At 40.9% G+C, this 22,275-nt stretch overlaps 1 protein-coding gene across 1 annotated transcript in view; it reads left to right on the forward strand.

The window, feature by feature from the left end:
* COL22A1 (collagen type XXII alpha 1 chain) overlaps positions 1-22,275 on the forward strand; it is a 226,528-nt gene that overhangs the window by 7,911 nt on the left and 196,342 nt on the right. Inside the window, exons 2-4 of the mRNA XM_087734610.1 lie at positions 11,886-11,933; positions 12,087-12,245; positions 16,540-17,106. Of these exons, the coding sequence (XP_087590736.1) occupies positions 12,155-12,245; positions 16,540-17,106 (658 nt within the window). The 5' untranslated portion in view covers positions 11,886-11,933; positions 12,087-12,154. The remainder of the gene's footprint in view (positions 1-11,885; positions 11,934-12,086; positions 12,246-16,539; positions 17,107-22,275) is intronic.

Genomic DNA, 22,275 nt, shown 5'->3' on the forward strand with positions numbered 1-22,275 from the left:
GAGGATTCAGCATCACCTTGTGTTTGGATTCTCTCCTAAAGCGTTTAAGCTGCCACTGGTAAGCAGCAGCAGGGTTTAGAGTTTCTGGAGAGAGTAGAAAAAGGCGAGGTGCTATGTTGATCTTGAGAATTCTTTTTTTGTTCTCTAAATGTAGCTGAGCTAGTGTGTTATTTCATTTCTTCTTTGTTTGTCTGTTTGGGGTTCTTTTTAGGCTAAGGAATAGCTAATAGCATTGCAGGTTTCATGTTTACCTTAGTACAGAAAAAATTAAAATTCTTTAATTATCAACCGTCAGCCTAGCACCTTGTTCTGCGCCCTAGAAGCCAGGGAAAGGTTTCAGATTGAAACATGACACTGCAAGCAGAACATGAATGCATTTATTTTATTCTAGAGATGAAGTACATCTGGTGACAGTAACTGAGCACTTGAAAAACTTTCTAGTTCTGGTTCAGGAATATTCGGTCTCATAAATCAAGACTGATGGCTCTCTAGAGCAGGAAAAGTACTGCAACTTTTCTACAAAATATAGATGAGATACTGGTATTATTAAGAATAATTTTGGGCTTATGTTGGCCAGGATGTCAGACTGTACATAATCATACCTTTCATCTGTAATAATCTATAAATAAGAGTTGTTCCCCGAATACATCAACATGAATATGAAAAACTTTAATACATTAAATTAGATCTTGTATGTATCCATGGAAAACAAGAGTTATAACACTGGTTTTTATTTAACAAAGAATAGGCTCTCGGTCTTGCTAACAGAGACAAAACAGCAAAACAAGCACAATCCCATCCCAAATATTTTTTTTTTTTAATTGGCAACAGGTAGATTAAAACAGTTACTATTCCGAGAACAACTGTGTGTGAAATATTTGCTTATCTGCACACGGGGTAAATTCATGCGCATCTCTGCCCACCATGGTGGTGTATTAGTACTTTGGCATTTTCCTGGGCATCAAAAGGAAAGCAAAGTACCTGCTTGCTGCTCAGTGGGGCAGGAAATCTAGTAGGAAAAAAGATGTAGAAAAGGCCAAGGTACTTAGTGCCTTTTTGTAACCTTTATTTTACTGGTGAGGACTGTCTTCAGGCCTCCACGTTCCTGAGCCTACTTGCAGAGTCAGTGAGAACAAAGCATTAGCAGCTGGCATTTAGGACAGTTGAACATCAGGTCTGACTTCATCCAATGCAGTTTATGGAAACAGAAAACTCAGACTGAAGTTTAACCCTTTAGGAAATCCAGGATTCCATGAATGCCCCATAGTTTTAGTTCCCATATCCATTATAATTCACCCAGAAACTGGACTAAATCCTGCACAGGATGTTCTTAAGATCTCTGTGTAAACTAGTGTAAAAGTTCAAAAAGACATTGCTTTTCCTAGCTCCATTTTGGTCCTTCTACCCTGACTTGCTTTTCTAAGACAATTTAATCATTCAGGAAGGGGTATCTGTTTAGAAATCTAGATGTGCTTCTTCTGTTCCCCATTAGACAAAGACTTTGTACTCAAGTCATTTCACCCTCTGCTTCTGAACTTGCTGAAGTTTCCTATTATTACCATTAGTATCTGTTAGCCGTTGCTGCTTTTGGCTGACTTTCTTACATCACCTTGACCAGATAGACATCTGTTGAAATATCAATATCTGTTGAAATACCAATATCTAATTCCTAGCTGTTTGTCTAGGCTCCTTTTATTGTGTGTGGGGAAAAGAAGCACTTCTTGTGAGTAGTTCATATATTTTACTCATTCTCCTTAGAAAGAGATAAAATCAATGTGGCTATAGATTTTTTTTTTTTTTTCCTGTGAACTGGAAAGGGGACTCATCCTGAGGAGCTCAAGTATAAAACCACATACAATGTTAGTTAGACACCTACAATCTAAACTTAAAGGAGATAAATCCCAGCCAAAGCTCTGCAATGTCTTAGGAAATAGCCTAGTGTGAGACAGTATCTTAAATTCATCTTTGAAGTCCAGAAAGGCACAGATGTAATTTGATTTAAGTTCTAGCACTGCTGTCTAAGTGGGTACCTCTTTTCCATTTCTACAATTTTTTCCTGTCCTTTCTCCTCCACCAAAGTTCCCAATTTTGCATTTGCTATTATTTTCCTGGTAACTACTATATGTCCTGCCATCTGATCCTGGCTCTCTCATTTTCAGTTGTCTCTCTTTTCAAGGAAATACTGCTTTCCTGATGTCATTACACAGCCCTTGGCCATCTACCTGAACAGAGCACATGGGTAAAGATACAGTATCATAAAAGACCAATACCTAAAGATCAATACCCTGTTCCTGAGATAACAATTCAGTCTGCAAGGTTGTCACCAGTTTTGGAAGTAATGGGAACTTTAAAAATTTTTGCGTCTTTATCCATTTGAAAATATCCTCCCTCCAACCATCAGATAAAATCTTTGATATCTACTATTGCCTACCCAATAGCTATCTTTTCTTTTAAGGTACAAATTCAGGATATTACATATGGAAAGGTAAGGAAAGGGAATCAAGTAAGTTTTTAAGTTTCAGGTCTTTTTCAGACAGCTTGATATCACACTTCTTCCTACAGTTCATTACAAAAATTTGAGATATGAAAAAATGAGAATGTTAGGAAGACCTGAGTTTGAAGTTGTTCTGTTTCATCCATGTAATTCCTTATACTCTTTTATTTCTTTCATTGCCCTCTCCCTTTCTGCTTTCTCTTTCCTGCAACAGAGTGACCGCCGCTGTTTCTGAGACTTGTGGGAAGAATTAAAAGGAAGGAAGCAGAGTAGAGGAGATGGAACGGGGTGCGAGTTGAGATGGTTCAAAACCCTTCCAGTCAATGCCAGGATTATTGACCTGACACTGTCCCACCCCTTGCCTTAAGCACAGACAGGTAGACCCAGGTGTTGTGCAGGGGTAGCTGGTAGTGACATTTCTTATCAGCTACTAACTGATACGCCTCCTGCATCTGTCAGTGGCCTGGTGTGAGAACCGTGTATGGGTTGTAGAGCACAACTTTTGGTTTCTTATCCTTTCTATGCAAATGACAGTGGTAGAAAATAGGGGTAGTTTGCATGCTTTCTCTGCCTACAGTTTTTTTCCTGTTTAATTTACAGCTTTCAGACCATTATTTTCTGTACTTCTTTTAAACGTCTTCTTCATCAGCTTCCTGTTTTCCATCTTACTCATAGCCCTGGAAGTGGCAATGCCAAGAAAAGTGACAAGGCAGAACTTTTCTGCAGGTGTCCCACTGCCAGGATCATGGCAAGATCACAGAAGGATTCACAGGCAGTGATTTCCTGTGTGTTACATTCAGAAATTTAGAGGAATAAAGTGTGTTTTATCTCTGTCTCAGACTTAGGATCTCTGTGACAGTGGATAAACTCTGCTTCTGCTTGACTCTCCTGTATTCCCCTTACCTGCTAGTCCCATGTTGATGGTGGGCAAGGTGCTGGGCAGAGATGGTTTGAGTTCCTTTGCTATACTAAATCTTTTAATCAAATGTAGTTGCTTCTGAACAAACTTTCATGACATTAGATGGCCATTGACTTGTTGGAACACATGAAGGAGAAATTCACCCACATAGTGCAAGTAGGAGGCACTGATGTTCCTGCATTGGGGAAATTTGGACAGTTCAGCAGAAGTGTTGGGGAAGTGGCGGGTGACTGCATGGTACATTTCAAATTAGCATAGCCTTGTTAATAACCCTGAGACTGACAGACAATTGGTATGAGCTCATTTCTGGAGCTTGTAGGGATTCTGGTAAACCTTATCCAAGCCATTATTATAAGGCACAGAGCAAGGAATCCAAAGCAATTCTTCCTTGCATTGGCCCCAGTAAGAGTTCTGGGAAATGCGTTCACCAGGTTCCACTTTGTTAGAAAATATGTTGCCTATTTTCCAAACAGATTTAGGCTGTTACCCCATCCCAATTCCTCGCTCCAGCTCTGCTAGCTGACTATATAAAGCCATGACATATGGGTCTTTTTACTGACATAATCCTCTACTGTACTAAAAAAGAAAATATTAAGTTTCATTCCAAGAGCTGGAAGAACTTCCATGAGGATATAAAAAGCAGGAAATGGGCCCTGTAAGAGCAAAGCACTCTCATATTGAATAGCCTCGAGGGGCTCAATGTTAAAGGCTTCTTCCTAATAGTTAATGTGAGCTGGAACAGCTCTGCCTCTGCTTGAGAGGAAATGGGATTTGTGGGACTTTCACCATACAGGTATAGGGCTTAGGCCAAAAGGCTGGTGTTCTGTGACCCTGTAATAAATCAACACGCTCCGCACATACAGCAGTAAGGACAGTCTAAGCATGTAGTACTGAGGACAAATCTCAGGATTTTCCAGTCTACAGCAAGCTTTTCCTACAGTTTGAACTGTTTGCTTCCTCTGTGGACATCATTTTGATCTTTGTCTTGCTTACATCCCTCCTCATTAATCTGGACATCCTGCGGCCAGCAGTGGCTGCTACTTTAAATGTATGAATTGGGCTCCTCTTCCCATGATGGCCAGTGAATAATGTTATCTATTACCCTAAATAGCCAGTGTGCCTTGTATTACATACAGGTGATGGACTTTCCAGTTCTAGGACATGTGTATGCTGCAAACCCTGCTTCAGTGACAACATGAGAGACTTTTCAGAGTTGTGTTAAGTTTAAAACAAGTAGGCAAGGGAGTATGGACAAAGTTTTCTAACTTAACCAGGGTGCGACAGAGTCATTATTGGGATGGGTGAGCTGTGCAGCTGCTATTGAGTCATGTAGTTTGGAGTGTGTGTTCCCCCCTAGTAAGTCCATCACCATTCATAAATTATTATGTATCTAATCATTTCATTGTATTAATATCCGCAGGATTCAAATACATTTGTGCCCCAATGGATGAGCCACTACAGAAGCATAACATGTACTAATGTGCTGTGTAAATGACTTGCAATCTACGTGATTCAAATTATATATTTGGGGATATTTCGGGGATAGGAAAGGATAGTTCCCATATTATTATAAGATTATGACAAGTTAACTGACCTCTGAGTCTCCTGTTCTGTTCCTTATTCCCTGATCCATGCTAAAGAGGTTCAGGCTAGTGCTTTCCAAAGGAAAGTAAGTAAAAATTAAGGGGAAAAAATTGATTCAAACAAAATGCAGCACTGAGAGGCTACTTTAATATAAAGAAAAATGCATCTAGAAGTATCGAACTGATGCTTCAGTTTCAAGTTCAAGACATTCTTCTTGCTTTTGTCAGCTCATAAATAAACCCAGGGAAAGAAGCTCTCAGTATGAGTACTACAGGTGCTGGCACTTAGTTCTTGGGCAAACCCTGCTTTCCAGGCAGTGTTTTCCCAAATCAGAGGGGCAAAGTTTCCCCTTATGAGCTCTCCTAATCCTTTGGGCCCCACATCCATTCTGAGACACTTCCTGTGAGTCTTTTCTTTGATAATTATTTCAGTCAGGTTAACTGAGGTGCTTATGGAATAGTGTTTTATACAGAGCCAGTATCTGAGATGTAGAATTTCTTTTGAAATTCAAACTCCTTATTAGCTGAAGTGAGACAGGGTTACCACTTGGCTGGTCAATAAACACATGTGTTCATGTGGTACAGTATGGGTTTTCCTTACAGACTGGTTGATGATGCCAAAGCCAAAGAACTGCTGGGTGTAACTTTCTCAAACATTGCTTGAGAAAGTGATTTTTCCACACTCGCAAGGGATGTAGCTTGTTCCTAGCTCCTGGTAAGTCATGTTGGGAGACCGAGAGACAGTTGCACTCTGTGGCATGCCCTTACAACTTGCTTTAGCCATTTGGCCAGATCTAAAAAGTCTGCGCATCATTTTGTGGTATCTGTTCTCCTTGGCACAGCAGAACGGAGTGCACCTATGTCTTGTCCCATCAGGGAGCAGGGATGTAGACACAGCACGTGACCGGTCCCACCATGTGAGTACAACCTATTTATAGGAGAGGTAACAAAATTAATTTGGCAATGGTGGTATGGATTTGGTAGTACCCTAATCACAGACTGTAAGATTTGGGAGATTCTATCATAGAGACTTTTTATCGCAGGTTAGATTTGGGTTTTCTTAGTCAATCAGTAGAAAGATTTCTAAGCTTGACATGCAAGAGTACAATTTAAATCTGAAATTACTTCCTGTGGAAAAATCACTGAAACATTATACTTGGGGGTATTGCATCAAGGTTTTAGCCTGCAGACACTGTGTGGCTGCAGCAGGCAAAAATACATTGCAAAGTCCTTGTCTAGCACTGAGGGTATTTTAGAATTGCAGCGATTTGGCAGGCAACCAGTAAGAGCTTGTTTTGAAGCATCTGTGGTAGATGCATTTACAAAGGGGTCAATTTGAGGGATGCATGATCCAAGCATAGGTTAAGGAGTCAGGAGTGGCTGAATTCTAATTCTGACCTTCTCTCAGGTTTCCTTGCATGTGAACGTGCAACACCACAGAGGTTAAAAGAATGTTTCTAAGGCTGCAAAGTGGAGCACGCATAAACTAGGAAATGCCCATGCTGAGTTAATCCAGTCCCCCTTGGAGTATGCTATATAGCCCTCTAAGACTCTTGGTTACTCACTCTCCTCTGTATGAGGAGTATTCACTCACTCTCCTCTGTATGAGTATTCCCATTCAATTTCTGTCCTGTCTCCTGGACAGATACCTGTCACTTAGGAAACAGCTATTTATTATTTTTCCCCTCCTAATTGTTCAGCATGGACTTCTTCTTGCACAATCAAACTTATTTCCAATTGCAGCAATATTAATCATTCATGGGCCCTGGTAGTTCCAGCACCAAGTACTTCAGGGCAGTAATAGAGTTCAGCTAAGGCAAACAAATTGATGGGTTTGAATGGTCTGCTGATCTTTCCCACCACCCTATTTCATCTCCTATAAAGCTGACAGATCGCTTTGGCTAGCATTCATGCTAACCTTCTCTCTGCATCTGATCAGTTTTTTTAGGGATTGGAGTAGAAGTTGCTCTTGAGATGTGATATTGCAAAAGAAGAGAAGAAATGTCTCAGCCCCTGCGGCCTCACCAGCACTTAGAGCAGATGTTGGAGAGCTGTTCGCTAGCAGGGTGCATGAATGTCCGCATCCGACATACTGTGGAGCTGCTGAAAGTCTTCTCCTTGATTTCAGCAGACTTTGGATCAGTTGTAGTTGAACAAAGTACCTCAGGAACAACTCTGGTGTTAGCAGAGAATTTTCTGCTCTATTATTCACACGGGTTTTGAAATAATGCCCACTGAAATCAATGGCCCTCTTTTCATTAACTACAGTTGGCTTTGGATCAGGCCTGGGAAGATGCATATCTTCCAGAAATGTCATTGGATGATTTCTTTAAAAAGCATCGAACAAAGATATACGACCGCATGGGCTGATAGGGGGGAAGAAAGTCCCATCTCTCTTTTATATGGTTGGCTTCCTGCTCATATCAGCAATAATTTAGATAATTAAATTGCTTAGTTCAGTAGTTGGAAGAGGCATGATGAACAAGCTGACTCCACTAAGATGTCAGATGTATTAGTGTTCTGGGGTTTTTTTTGTTTTTGTTTTTCTTTTTTGTGTGTGTGTGTGTGGAAAGCTGTATAATTGGACACTGTCTTTTTCACTCCAGGCTAACCTCTTCTTCAGAGGAGCATACCAAAGACATTTAAAATCATATTATGAATGCCAGCATAGTTAGAACATTTACATGGCATACAGTGATGTTCAGTGGCAGCAGACAAATGAATAAAATTAAGCACAATAATAGTATCAGCCCCTCTTGAATTTTACAGTAAGATGAACAGTTCAGTGGTATAATTTAGCAAAAGGTAAGTAAAAGCTCAGGTATGTTAATGAGCAGACTAAAGTCCATAACTGGACATTCTTTTTACATTCAGCCTTGAATCACTGATCTTTGTACTGTCCCTGTAGGGTCTTTGAACTTCTGCTCACATGAGGTAGAAGCAGTTTTATTAAATCATGCTCCTGAAATGCTCATCTTACTATTGACTCCAGTTTTGTTTTGTTTTATTAATATTTGTGACTGAATCACTCCTCTGAAGGATGAAAGAAATCACAGAAAGTGTTCTGTTTTTTTCCATCTCTAACTCACATGGTTTTTGCTGTTGGTGACATCTCTCAAACCAGGACAGAAGAGTAGTCTGTGGAGAGGCTGATACAGGGAATATCCAGTGCTTGTGCTTAAATTGCTGGTTCTAGAAATGCCGTGGAGTTTTCTTCTCTGTCACATTCTTTGTATCTGCCCCTTCTTTTTCCCTTTATTTTTTCAAGATGCCATTTCTCAACAGTTTTGCTTCTATTCTTTCATACAAGTTTTTCCTCCTTGTCCCCTGAATTACAATAATGTGACAGCATTATCTGAGAAGCAAGGTTAGAACAAAGTCACTATATGTCCCTTCAGGATCAGGCTCTGGCAGGACGAAGGCAGAAAGCAAGACAGAAAACACCATCATCTTATTCACAATGGACAGGGGTTTCATTTTCTAAAGAAACTGATATTCTTTGACTTTGGTTCAATCAGGAATAAACCCCATGATAAAATGCAGCCCAGCTATGCGGTTCTGTTCTGGATATGTATGTGATTCTTTGGAAAGCAGAGCCCTAGCTCTGTTCTCAGCCTCAAGGGATAAAGCTTGAGAAGACAAAGCAGCATCCCTTAGAATTCAGGAGTGCAAGGGAAGCCCAACAGTGAGCAAAATATTAAAATACGTTTGAGATGAGAAGACCCAGTTCTCCTTCAGCTCTTTTATTAATGCTGCTTGTTATGAGTGTACATTTCCCAAAGAGTGTTTACTTATTGTTCAAAAGTAGAGAGGCCTTATCGTGGATGCTAACTGACCTAAAACTCTATACCAACCCCCCTGAAAAAGCCATACTGAAGCTGAAGCCATACTGAAGCTGAAGGTTATACAGAGCTTGTGTCTGTCTTCTGCATATTGTTTGTTCAGCTGTGAGGTGGTATGAATAGCTTAGTATTATGCCTGTATTTTAAGTATAGAGAGCTCACTTTAACATTTACCAGCACGCATTTCAGCTTGGATGCCATTCCCACATCATGTTTGCATGTAGCCAGAATTATTCACTTCTTTTTTTTCCCATTAAACTATTAAAAAAGACCTCAGACACAGAGTCCGCAGTTTGGCGATAAACTCGGACGTGATAGGATTTGTCAGTTCTTTTTGCAGTATCACTTAATACATCTAAACATGTCACAAGGGAATCCCAAAGTGATATCTGTGAGATAAAAAAGAAGGTATTTTTAAAGGATGTACATTGACTTAGGCCACTTTGAGGAAAATCAGCCCCACATGATAGGCTAAACTAAAAATAATGGCAATAAAAAAATCCATGTTGGCCATTTGGAAATAGTGTAACCTAAACAGAATTCCTTATTCTTGGATCACTCTGAAGCCTAAACTGTCTCACTTTTGGCTCCTTTTCAACCCTTTTTCCTGGAAGGGGAAATAAATGTTGATCAGTTGCTGTAATCTCAACCTGGGCTCAGTCTCACAGTGACAGACTGAGGTGGGAAAGAAACCAGTGTGGAAAACCCATCACTAAAAATGCTTTATCTCCAACCTTTCTTCTAATACCCCTGAAGACTTCCTTGCCATGATATGAGTCCTGTTGATGTGAATGGGGCAATTTTCTCTCACTGATATATCCTACTTAAAGTAGTTGCAAGTTAAGAGACTTGGTTCAATTCTTCATTCTATAAAAATGGATAAAATGATGTTTTTTGGCGTGAATGCAAGAATAATATTGAACCACAAATGTATATTAAATCCACCACAGGTTATGATTATGGATTTTAAGCAGATGTTCTGATTTGATTTGGGTTTTTTTTCCCCACTATTTTTAGCCTAAATGACTGTTCTGAGACACCTTTCAGCATCATAACGCAGCGATGAGCTCTTGAAGTGTTTTGGCAAAGAGTGGAGAGGAATGACACCTTAGAGACGCAGCTCTCAGACCTGGTCATGTAGGTAGTCCTTCTGCTGGGGCAGAAGTCACGCATGTACCAAGTGAGCCACGTCCACCAAGCTCCCCGTCACGCTGCATCTGCCGCCTGTCAAGCCAGCGTCGGTCCATCCCGTCGCCGTTCTGCTGACTGACACCAGCTGGTGCTCTGCTCCTTTTATCCTGGCCTCATGTGGGTTAGCAGCTGGCAAAGACTGTTTTTAATAATGTATTTATAAAACTTTGCAGCCATGCAAGCCCAGACACAGAGAAAGGACATTTTGAGCTCTGAGCACTGGAAGTGCAGAACGCTGCATGGCAGATCTGGTTTCCCATCTCTCGCTGCTGCTCCTAACCTGCTCTTCTATCACTAGTGCCAGAAAACAATGCTTCCTAAAAAATACATGGGAGGAAAAACCTTAGGCTGAAGGCTGCCGTAGCTATTTTAAAGGCATGTTTGTCCTGATCCCTCTGCAGGCGGCTGCCTGATCGGTATTTCAGTAATGTACTTATTTAAAAGGAAATTCTAACTACTATAGGGCACGGTGATATTTTCATGCCCTTTTTACCCTGTAACCTTTTCCAGCTCGCTCAAACCTGAGCACCTCGCTGTCTCGTAGGGACACCGTCTGGCTGAGGTGTAAACTACAGCACCCGCTTGTGCTCTTTGGATTTAGGGATGGTACTTGAATAAGCATGCTTTGTTTTCTTTTCTTTTTTTTTTTTTTTTTTTTTTTAATTCTTTCTTGCATTTATGTTCCACTGCTGGCAGATACTTCCAAATTTTATTTGCAATGTGCAGGGTTTATTATAGATATATTGCTTTTCTCCTTGTCTGCATATGATACGGACTTTTGAAAATACAGGAGCCTGTATTTTGTCCTGGGAATAAGGATTTACATCTATGCCTCAACAACTACATAAGATTTTCCTCTTTTTTTATTTCACGAACCAGAACGATGTACACTTTATTTCTGAGATACAGGGTAGAGATAGCCCCAACATTTGACTGTTCAAAACCAATGTTGATCTAATGTTGACACCACCATTCTTTTCATCTGTGATTCCCACAGAACCCTATTGCTTTGAAAAGAAATATCCTAAAATGCATCATCGACTCTGCAGAAATGATCTGCAACATGAAGTGTCCCCTTCATGCCTCTTTTACCCAGCTATCAACAGCGAGAAGCTGATGTGCACGTTAAAAGACAGAGAAAGCAGAAATTCCCTAAGAAAATGGACAAAGAAATCTCTGCATTAAAGAGGAAAAGATGGATTCAGGAGCTGGGAGAAAGTTTTCCAGAATCATTCCTTAGGCAGTAAGAGCTACAGAGTGGAAACTGCTTTCTCCTGTGTGTGTGTGTACACAGTAGATAGAACTGCAATGATTTTATGATCTGATAAAAAATAATAAAACAACAGCAATAAGTAAATCATAAAATTGAAAAATGAAAAGTTGATCTAGTGTTAGAAAACATAGCTAGACTTTTAACATCCCAGCCACTTTGCCTGGCTTGTTACAGTGCCAGCTGGCTTCAGGGACTTCAGTCAAGGTAAATTCAAACCAATGACCTTAAACTGAAGATCATCCACTTGAGCTTTTGCACTCCTTTAAACCAAACAGTTGAAAGATGTGTTTTGAAGCTGCTGAATTACTCCTATAGAGAAGGACTGATGGCAACAAATACATATATGATAACAGCCACGTTTCTGAGGCTCAGGAACTGAAAGCAGCAGTGGGTGAAGTGGCAACTGGTTGTGTGTGATTTGCAGTGGTTTGTATCTCGGCTCTGCGTTGTGTATCTCCTAATGATGAATGTGTGGGAGGGCCGGGTCAGGAATGGTTTCCACTCCAGTGCATTGATTGTGTAGTTGGCAGTGGGCTCAATTAAAGTATAATAATCTGGTAATCTCTCTCCTTTTTCCATTCAGGCTGCTGAACACTGAATAGAGCCAGTGAAAGGCTATAGCTTTTGAAAAGTAGGTGAACTCCTGCCTCTTTGTCTGAGCAGTTTGTGCCTAGTCAAGTAAAATGGCAGGCAGAAGAGACAACTCCCCAAAACGTTGCTCTCATGACTTGCATTATTACTTCTGTTTGTGTTTCTATGAGATAACACTTGCTCTTTATTTTAGGCTACAGATTGGATTTCTAGCAAGCTTCTCACCACGGCAAAAAGACAAGCTGATGTGAGAAAGGAGATATGTCCGTAATGGGAAGATGCTGTGTGCCCCATCTCCTCGTTCTTCTCACATTCGTGTTCAGCGGGGAGAGAATTGATGCACAGAGAGCAGGTACGCACTGTTCAGCTTGCTGCCTCATGCTAAGTAGCTGCTGGGGCTTTTACATGGCTGAGAAGCTATCGTTGCTGAGAGGAAAACAATATAAAACCCAAGCAAGACATTTACTGCTGAAAAGACATAAAATAGACCTCAGGGTTGGAGATAGCTCAGGGATCAAGGTTATGATTTACCTAGGGTCCCTGGTTTTGCTGCAGGCTTAGAAAGGTTAGCTCAACTACCCAGAGCAAGGGGAGCAGCATGCAGTTTACTCTGGATATGCTTCATCTGTCCCACACTGGCACGGAGATCACTTCTACCATTGCCTTCAGTGGGTTTCAGATTGGATCTGGTGAATCTTCTGTCTGGCTAGGACTTTCCTAGTCAGCTAAACAGGGCCAGGGCACTGTTCATAGCCTCTCTTGGTTCATACTGCCTAGTTGCTAGCATGGTACCTGGCATGGCTTTTGGCCTGCACTGATGAGCGCTATCTCCCAAATGCCACTGAATGCATTAGAGGATGGTGCAGCTGAGGGACTGTTCCTATAGGCAGTCTTGACAAGGACACGTTGGTTTTTTTGGGGGGAGTAGGAAGAGTCGAGTTATCTGGCTGTGAATGATGCTATACCTCAGGGATAGAAAACAATTGTAGACCTATGCATTTTACTGGTATAAAAGCCCAAAAGTACTTTAAGATGGAGGCTTTCTGTCTCTTTCTAGGAAAGATGCTATTCTGTAGCGTTGGGTAATTTATAAGAAAAACAAGGATTTTTTAGACCTTCTCTCAGTCTAAGCAATAGCTGCTTTACAGTTTTGCTATGTGATCTGTATAAGGCTTTTGAGTGAAGTTTAACAGGAATAAGCACTTAGTAACAAAACAAAGTGAAATCTCATCTTTTTTTCTGCCTGTGGATCAGTCACAGGAAGGGTATGGTGATACCATTTATATGTTCATTCTGTGATTACTTTAAATAATTTTGCGCTCATGGCTTGTTTGTGAACTATTTTTAATGGCAATATTGCAAAAGAGTTGACTCAGTGTCTGAGAGGATGAATACAACTCCTGGAATTATGCTTCCAGAGAGTATTCCTGTAATTAGAGAACTGAAAGTTCACTTTCTATGAATTATCTCCCATATTCCCTTAACATGAGCTGTTTCTGCCAGTAAACAATATTATTATAGCGTTCTTGGAAAACAATCAATTTTGTCCAGAAGTGGACATTACTATGTTAAAAATGCAGATTAATATTTACTAAAAGCTTTTCTGCAGCATTTCATCTCAGTGCCATTAGGTCTTTAAGCAAAGAATCACTGACTCTAAGAAAATGATCCTGAAAGACCATCTTTTTCTTCTCTACATACTGCCTCAATAGGCATCACTTTTTAAACCTTAAGCCCCCCCCTTGTTTTAAGGCTCATTGCCCTTCAACACCAACAGGATTCATTCTGTCTGTTCTGTTTGTTTTTTTAATTGCAGTCATCTCACCTGCTGAGAGTCATTAAAATAAGCAACAGGAAGGTCTGTACCTTGTGGGTTTTGTACTTAAACCTTTATATTCCCTGGTTAGTCTCACTTAATTAATATTCTTTTAGACAGAATAGATTAATATAATAATGAATTGGGGGGCAGAGTGGAGATTTCTTGCTTACCCTTTACTGTTATATATTATATCCTTTATATTCTGCAAAAATCAAACAGAACTACACTTGGCAGTCTAGCCGATATACACAGATGTAATGTATCTTCCATCTGATAATACAAAATGATATATTCAGTCAGCTCCACACTCTGATTACCTTTGAGAGAGTTACTGTGTGTTTCCAGCCAGACCTTTCTTGCTCTGTGGTTAGAGACAAGTGTTCCCTCGCTCACAAAATGCCGTCGCAAAACATGATCCAATGCAGACAGGCTGTTTCCAACGTGATCACGTGTGGATGGGTTGCTCCCAATGTGATCCCAATCCTATGTCCATAGATTGTTCCCATAGACACTGAAGGAACAGCAGCGCTTGGGTCAGGTCTCTGGGATGTACCCTGCTATGGAAGCTAACACAGCAACAGATGATGGTCATTTTTCATCGTCACTCGCAACACACCGGCTGTGTATTCAGCCACCCTCATGGCCATCATGCAATACCATGAGCATTGCCCTACAGCGTTACAATGCCTACCTATAATGCTTTTACTCTTATTTGAAGGCAAGTCTTCTTCATGTGGCTGAGCCACCCACACTCTCCTTTGCAGTGCAGTGGGCTGTTCTGGGATTCCTGTCCTCTACAGGGCAGGTACACAGCCCCAGGATGATCAAAAGCACCAGAGCTAATTTATGAACCGTAAGGTCAAATTTGGGTGTGGGAGAAGACTTTGTGACCTTCCTGTAGGCTCAAATGCTGGAACTCAGTGAGGAAATATGGCAACAGCATCATTCCCCCCACCTTTGGGTAGCATGATTCGTATTTCTGTTCAGTGAGCTTGCTGTCAAGCAAGTGCTTGACTGGATGAACTGTGTGTGATACCTCTATGCTCCTTGGTATGTTCCAGGGGAAAACATCCTAGTCCTCAGCTAACATCTACATTGGGTGTATTTACATCAGTGCTTTAGCTCTGGTCAGGAGTGCAGCAGGACAGACTACTTCCTAAGAGATGGGGAGCCAGGATCTGGGGGTCTCCCTGGGCTGACAGGACAGGGTCTCACCAGCCACAGCCTGTCCTACCACCCCAAGCCAGGGAGCAGGGAAGGCTGGGGGATGGCAGCCAGGCTCAATAAACAATCCAAATTCCCAGACAACCTCATAGTGATGAAGCAGATCCAAGATCAAGCCAGGAACATGAGTCAGCAAGTCAAGGTCTGGATCAGGTCTAAAGGCAGCAGCCAGGGTCAGCCATTCTCCAGGCAAGTCCACTGAGGTGAGGCAGGTCCAAGGTCTAGTCACTGATGGACATTTAGTTGCTGGGACCTGGCTGAAACTAGTTTCATGTGAAAACATGCAAAAAGTACAGTTGGAATGTCACTTTTTAATGTATGGACAGTTAAACTGTCCTCGGTGGGCATACCCTGGAGTTATGTATTCTCAGAAATACTCTCAGATTTTCTGACCGAGGGAGGTAGCTTGGTCAGTCCAGGCCAGAGCCCAGAGGAGGTTATTAACATGGTTGTAGTGGAAACAGCTGGGGGAATCAGTGCAGTGAAAGAGGAGTCAACAGAACAGATCTGCTCTCAGTGGGTGAGAGCAGCTGTACTTTGTGAGACAATGTGAGACAAGAACTACTGGAGAAAGAGTTGTTGGTGGTTGTGATCATAGATAAATTGACTTTGTAGAGCAGCTTTCAATCTTGAAACTCATAATTCATTAGGGACTATAGTCTATAATAGTGAATTAAATAAACATATGTATATTTATATACATTTTGTCCAGTTGGGGCAGTATGTTGATAAAACTTTGACATCTGTGGAACACTTATGAATATACTGCGTCTTGGCTTGCATATATTCAGAAAAAGCTAGAAAACATCTCCTGGGAGATCTACTTCCTTGGCAAGCAGCAGACAAATATATGACCAGTCTGGCTTCATAAGGCAAGCAAGCTGCAATTAAAATACGTTTGCCTTCTGGATTACACAGGCCTCAGTTTAGAAATATCATGTCTGGAGCCAAAAGGGTGGTTGTGGGGATAAGTGAACTTTTCCTTTACAAAGCAACTGCCCTTTGTTGTCAAGGAAGCCATCCCAGTATTCAGTGAGTCATCCTTTAGTCAATAGTCAATGGCAGAGAGCCTCAAAATCAAAATAATCTTGTTATAAACTTGCTTCACCAAGATACGATGCTGAGCAAAAGAACTGCTTCTAGCTAAGCATAAATAAATCATAATGTTAATGCAAGAGGGAACATGAAAGCTTCACTACTCATGGTCAGGATTGGTATAGGCAAGGTCAGAGCAGGTCTCTTGATCTGACAAGGTCATTTTAGAGCATTACCTGAGCAAAGGCACTGCAATGAAGTTTGAGAAAAATAGCTTCATATGCATGCAGGTGGTGTAGGTGAAAGATTGAGCAGAGGCAGTTAGTAGTGAAGGAAGAGAAAGGGTTTGCATTTCAAAGCGAAGTGTGTGCTACTGTAGATGTCCTGAAACAGATGAGGTGAATCACAAGGAAGAAAGGCTGAGAATCTGCACTTTCTCTGCAGGATAGGGAGAGGGTTTGCTGCCTTCATGAAATTGCTCCCTAGAGAGCTATGCCTAGGGAATATTTAGTATATCTGATACTCGTCTTTCAGTTTCCCTTAGTGATACTTTCTGCCACTTTTGCAGGTTGCAAGAATGTTCACTATGACCTTGTCTTCATCTTGGATGCCTCTTCCAGTGTCGGAAAAGAAGATTTTGAGAAAGTTCGACAGTGGGTGTCTAATTTGGTGGAAACTTTTGAGATTGGCCCAGACAAAACCCGTGTAGGTGTGGTGCGATACAGTGATCATCCAACCACAGAGTTTGACCTGGGAAAGTACAAAACCCGTGAGGAAATCAAAGAGGCTGCACGAAAAATTAAGTATTACGGGGGTAACACAAACACTGGAGATGCTCTCAGGTACATCAACACCTACAGTTTTTCCAAAGAAGCTGGTGGGAGACTTAGTGATCGAACTGTTAAAAAAGTGGCTATTCTTCTGACTGATGGAAGGAGCCAGGATTATGTCTTGGATCCAGCCACTGCAGCCCATCAGGCTGGGATTAGGATCTTTGCTGTGGGTGTTGGTGAAGCCTTAAAAGAGGAACTCGATGAGATTGCTTCAGAACCCAAGTCTGCTCATGTGTTTCATGTCTCTGATTACAATGCCATTGATAAAATTCGGGGGAAGCTGAGAAGACGTCTCTGTGAAAGTAAGTAGAGCTCCCAGTTCTTCTACAGAATTAGAATTATAATAGGTTCAGTTAGCATATAGGTATGAAAAGCTGTGATTGTTTTCTTTCATGCTTATAATTCTATGCTGATAATTCTTTATTTCAGTGTCTTCCACTCTGTTCCACTCTGTAAGAAGTCATTTTACAGCCTGGAGTGTTATGAAGTGATTACTTCTGGGTTCTTCTGCCCAAGTCAACATTAACTATAGGTCAGCTTCTAATGGTCAACTAGAGACCAAAAAGTGAACTCCCTTTTGGTTCTGATATAGTTCAGTTATTTTATAATATTTTGGACTACTGAATATGAAGGGTGACATCATATTTATACCCATATTTATTTATTTCCCCTTATTTTCTGGCATCAGAATGTGTAAAGAGTGCTATGGATGCTGCAAAAGGATTCTTGTGCTTCTCTGCCTTTCAGCATCCCAACTCTACTGACAATTGGTGTTCACTAGTGCTCTGGCTATCAACCACATAAACCTTGGTGGTGTTTTCAGTGACTTTTAATGGAGAACAGTGTGTGAAATTCACACAGAATAAATTGTCTTTGAACTTCCAGCACCCTGGTGAAGAGGACTGTAATGGCATCATGGCTGGTATCAACTAGCTCTTTAATGGGACCAGCAATCACATATCCCTTTCTCCTTCCCCCACTGAAAAATCACTCTCTCGTTCTTGGTGAATACATAAAAGTTACCTGGTTTTGCTGCTTTTTGCAGTGTGTGTTGTGGTTACTGTGAGTTCTATGGGTCAAAATAATGAGACACTGCTCTGGTTCCTAGGTCTGAACTTGAAAGACAACAGATGACTCCACGCTGTAACATGTTGCAGAGTTACAATGACCAGGTCTGCAGGTCAGGACCTTGTGTTACTGTCAGAATAGAATAGAATAGAATAGAATAGAATAGAATAGAATAGAATAGAATAGAATAGAATAGAATAGAATGCTTCAGTTGGAAGGGACCTACAACGCTCATCTAATCCAACTGCTTGACCACTTCAGGGCTGACCAAAAGTTAAAGCATGTTATTAAGGCCATTGTTCAAAAGCCTCTTAGACACTGACAGGCTTGGGGCATTGGCCACCTCTCTAGGAAGCCTGTTCCACTGCTTGACCACTCTCTTGGTGAAGAAAGGCTTCCTAATGTCCAGTCTTAACCTCCCCTGGTGCAGCTTTGAACCATTCCCACACGTCCTGTCACTGGATACCAGGGAGAAGAGATCAGGTAACAAAAGGTTGCCTGAAAAAAAAAAAAAAACAGGCCTTGTAGGTGGTGTTGTGAGGCTCTTTTATCGCTCTCTATGACCTCCATTTGCAAGAAAAAAGTGCTAACACAGTGTTCTGGGCTTTTGTATGTTTCTTAAAGAGCGACTAGCACAAGCAGGCATAAATCAGTTGACATTGCACAACAGTATCTAGGTGTGATTGCTTTTTTGCAGCCTGAATAAAAGTGGATATGGTTAGTGTAATCCCAATACAAGTGAAAGTCATGGTGGATATTGACTGTAAACTATGCAGACTGAAGGAGCTGAGTCTTTTTGCCCGAGAATCTTCTGTAATCATACATGGAACTGAGGCAGAATAAAGGGTAAACCCTTCTGGTGGGCACACTCAACCAACTCAAACAACTTCCTACTGCAGCTGCTGAACTCCCAAAATGTGATTTTCCTCTGAAATTCTATTACGTTCCTTTTCTAAAGCAAGTGTTTTCAGTACTTTTCACCTGTGTCTGTGTTTGTCACCTTCTCAAAAAATCATTTACCCATCTGTCAGTCTAATGCGATTTGTCTGTGGCTTTCTGACCCCGTACTATGTCCACACATGTGCATACCACTCCTCATTAGATCACAAAGGATTACTGGGAGCATCCTTCGTCCTGAGTGTGACAGCAGTCACTCTCCAAGGTGTTTCCTTCCACCTGCACTAGTGGGTTCGGTGGGGAGAAATGAAGACTCTAAAAGAGTAAATGAAAGGGAAGAGTTTTGTTTCATTAGATACAGGGAAGTTTTAAGGGGAATACAGGCTACTAAATGGATTGGTTTCCATGTTAGAACAAAGGGAATCAGATTACCATCAATGAACATTAATAAGGAAGGGAGCAGAGAGAAGGGAATTAGCTGAACAAACATCGAGTAGATAATGTGCACATATTGAGGATCACTCAGGCAGAATAATGAGATGTAAGGAAGTTAAGAGTGACAAGGGGAATTGAGTATCCAGGTACATGGGACACAGTGAATGCAGGTGGATTTGAAGAAGTGGATGCAGGATAGAAAGAGAGGTGGTCAACCAAGGCAGCAAAAACAGGTGCAACGGACTGATTTCCACAGCAACAGCAATTACAGAAGATAGGTCTGCCATAGATGTTCCTGGACAGTGTTCTTTAGATCCAAGGCCTCCATTGAGATGCTGTAACATCCCTAGATCCTTCACTCCAGCCTTGATGGGGGACAACTTCTTCTCAGTGTCTGGCCTCAGTCCCTCTCACTGCAGTTGGAGCCCATTTTTGTCCTGTTTTCACTGGATATCAAAAAGAGTTTATTCTCTTCCTCTGTACACCAGTCTTTTCTGCTAGGAAGGATGTTACATATCTTCCCCAAGTCTGTTCTACTTAGATTTAAAGCAGGAAAACTGCTCTTTGGCAGTCTTGTCATATTTATTTAATTTATTGCTTTGCATACAAAATGTTTTTAATAGGCATGATGTTTAGCTCAGATCTAAACAAACAAGAAATTCTTGCTGTCAATGAAGCTGACTGTTAAAATACAGGACGAGACAGTGAGAGCACCATCAGCAGTAGTATTAATGCAGAGATCAGCTAACTTTTGTTATCTGCATATGTGATGATGGAACTGCTTTGGGAGGTGGGAAAGGGCTGGCAGAGAACAGGACCAAGTGTTTTCTAGTGCTTGTGCCACTTTCAAATTTCATGTTTACACAGTAGGAACAGGAAAGGAGTTCACTATAAGGGCTATGCCTTACACATATTTAGAAGGTAAAACTTTTAATAGCTGTTGTAGTTTACTTTCTGTAATTTTAATATGACAGCACTGCATAAAACAGGAACATACAAACCACTGAGTGGGTGGAGGACGTGACAAGGACACATGCCAAACTGCTGTTTAGTTTGTGCACATTCCAAGACAAAAACATATATTGCCACAGCCAAGGTAGTGTTTTAATAGACATAATCCTTTGTGAGCTCCTGGGAGACACATGTATCAAAGATCGGAAATGGTAGAAAGTTTTTTTGTTGCGCTGACCAATGATGAGTCTTCCAGTCCTTGTACTGCCGTACTACTGAAATGTGAAGAGTTTTGCAGTGTGGCAAATACTGAATTTCATGCCAGCAGCTGTTCAGAATCACTTGTCTCTGGTCTCACAACTCTGTCCTAGACTCAGTCATTCTGTCTTGCTATATTTGACTGAATTTATTGCTAAGAACATGTCATTAAGTGCATTAATAGCTTTTTAGCTCTCATTTGATCTTGTGGAAGTAAGCATAGCAGAATCGAAAAATAACATGTCTGCTCAGTTGGACATTGTGGCAGTGGGAGATATTTTTGCCAAACATCTCCATTACATTCTGGACTATAGTTAGCAGGCAAAAATGGGTGATGCTTTCACAGGAAAGCAGGAGAGATGCATTCTGCTAAAAATTCCAGAGATGCTACATGCTTCCTAAATAGGGTTTCTGCTTAAACGTTGTAGAGATAACAACAGGCAGCTATGGAATATTTAAAAATATACTAGCATCTGCTTCTGGTAGGTAAATAGTAGGTTTATGCTTGTCAAAGAGAGCCAATTTCTTCAGTTTCAACCCAGATTTAATTTAAAGCTGGATTTGATAAGTTAGTGCATGTACAAAGTTGTCAACCTGAATCTGGTAGCACTGGAGTTTAACACTGTCACCTGACATTTAAGCCTCAATGGGGGGAGAGGTTGCAATGGTGTCCTAAAACACCCGTACCTGCTCAGAGGTAATTGTTTCTTAAAAACACTGATTGCAGTGCCTTGGATGCTGTAATATTTGAGTTTATTCTGTTATCATTAAGCCAGGCAGGTGATAAGATACAGTTTGCAAAGCTGAGCAAAAACATGCTCCAATTTGTCACTCTTTACTGGTTCCATGAAGCAGAAGCCTGTGACTTGGCACCCTTGGATTACACGGAGTATATGTGCAATTACTAAGCCTCTGCTTTACTGCAAAAGTCAGATTTCACAGCTTGAAAATAAATTTGGCTTTAGAGGTACAGTCTCTGCTGAGATTTGGTTGTTTTTTTTTTTTTTTTTTTTCTACAGCTAGTAATAGGAGAAACACAAGCATATGTTCTCTAAGGAAGTACTACAGGAGTAGTGTGCTCGACATTGGTCTATGTCCAGTAGTGACTTTCGTGTATAATGTAGCCCTTTCTACCAACAGTTTTTAGTTGTCTGCGAGCTTGATGAGCTCCTTGCCATGATGAGTTCCTCTGCAAACGTGTGGAAGACCAAAGGACTATGTCATATGAATCTCAAATGCTTTGCAAAAACAAGATGATGAAGCTGAAATGTTTCAATGACTGGTTGGTACCAATGGTTTGTCATTGATTTCAGTTGATATAGTGAGGCCTGTGATAAAATATCAAAAGAAGTCATATGTACAGATGATTGACAACATTTATTTTTCTATTTGTAGATGTCTCTGTTGACTTTGGCTTGTGTATGCAGTGCATAAAATATAAGTCTTATGCTACCACTGTTCTGATGCAAAAGGACTTCCAGCCTTCAAGGAAGGCTTGAACACCATTCAAAATAATAGTCTAAAGGCTTCAGAAATGTCTTTTTTTGAAGTCAGCTTTGCTCGGGTTCATGGTATGTTCACAGAAGAACAGCAAGCTGTTTCTTCTTGGCCTTCAATGTTAAAAATATCTCATGCACAGAGACCATGACAAAGGGTAGGCATCTGAATTGACGTATCTTGACTTACAGCTCCTAAGAGACTTATCAATATAATCAAATCTCACATGAGTACTGAAATATCTGAATACATCAGCACCTAATAGTATTTGCCTAACTGTTGACCGCCATTTTATACTTCCTGTTGAGCTCTGAGATTTCACTGTAAAAACATTCATTTCTAGATAGCTTCTCATTAGACATCAT

This window comes from Nipponia nippon, unplaced genomic scaffold (assembly GCF_047370975.1).
Source record: "Nipponia nippon isolate SJK-2023a ecotype South Korea unplaced genomic scaffold, ASM4737097v1 scaffold_1, whole genome shotgun sequence".
NCBI classification, from domain to species: domain Eukaryota; kingdom Metazoa; phylum Chordata; class Aves; order Pelecaniformes; family Threskiornithidae; genus Nipponia; species Nipponia nippon.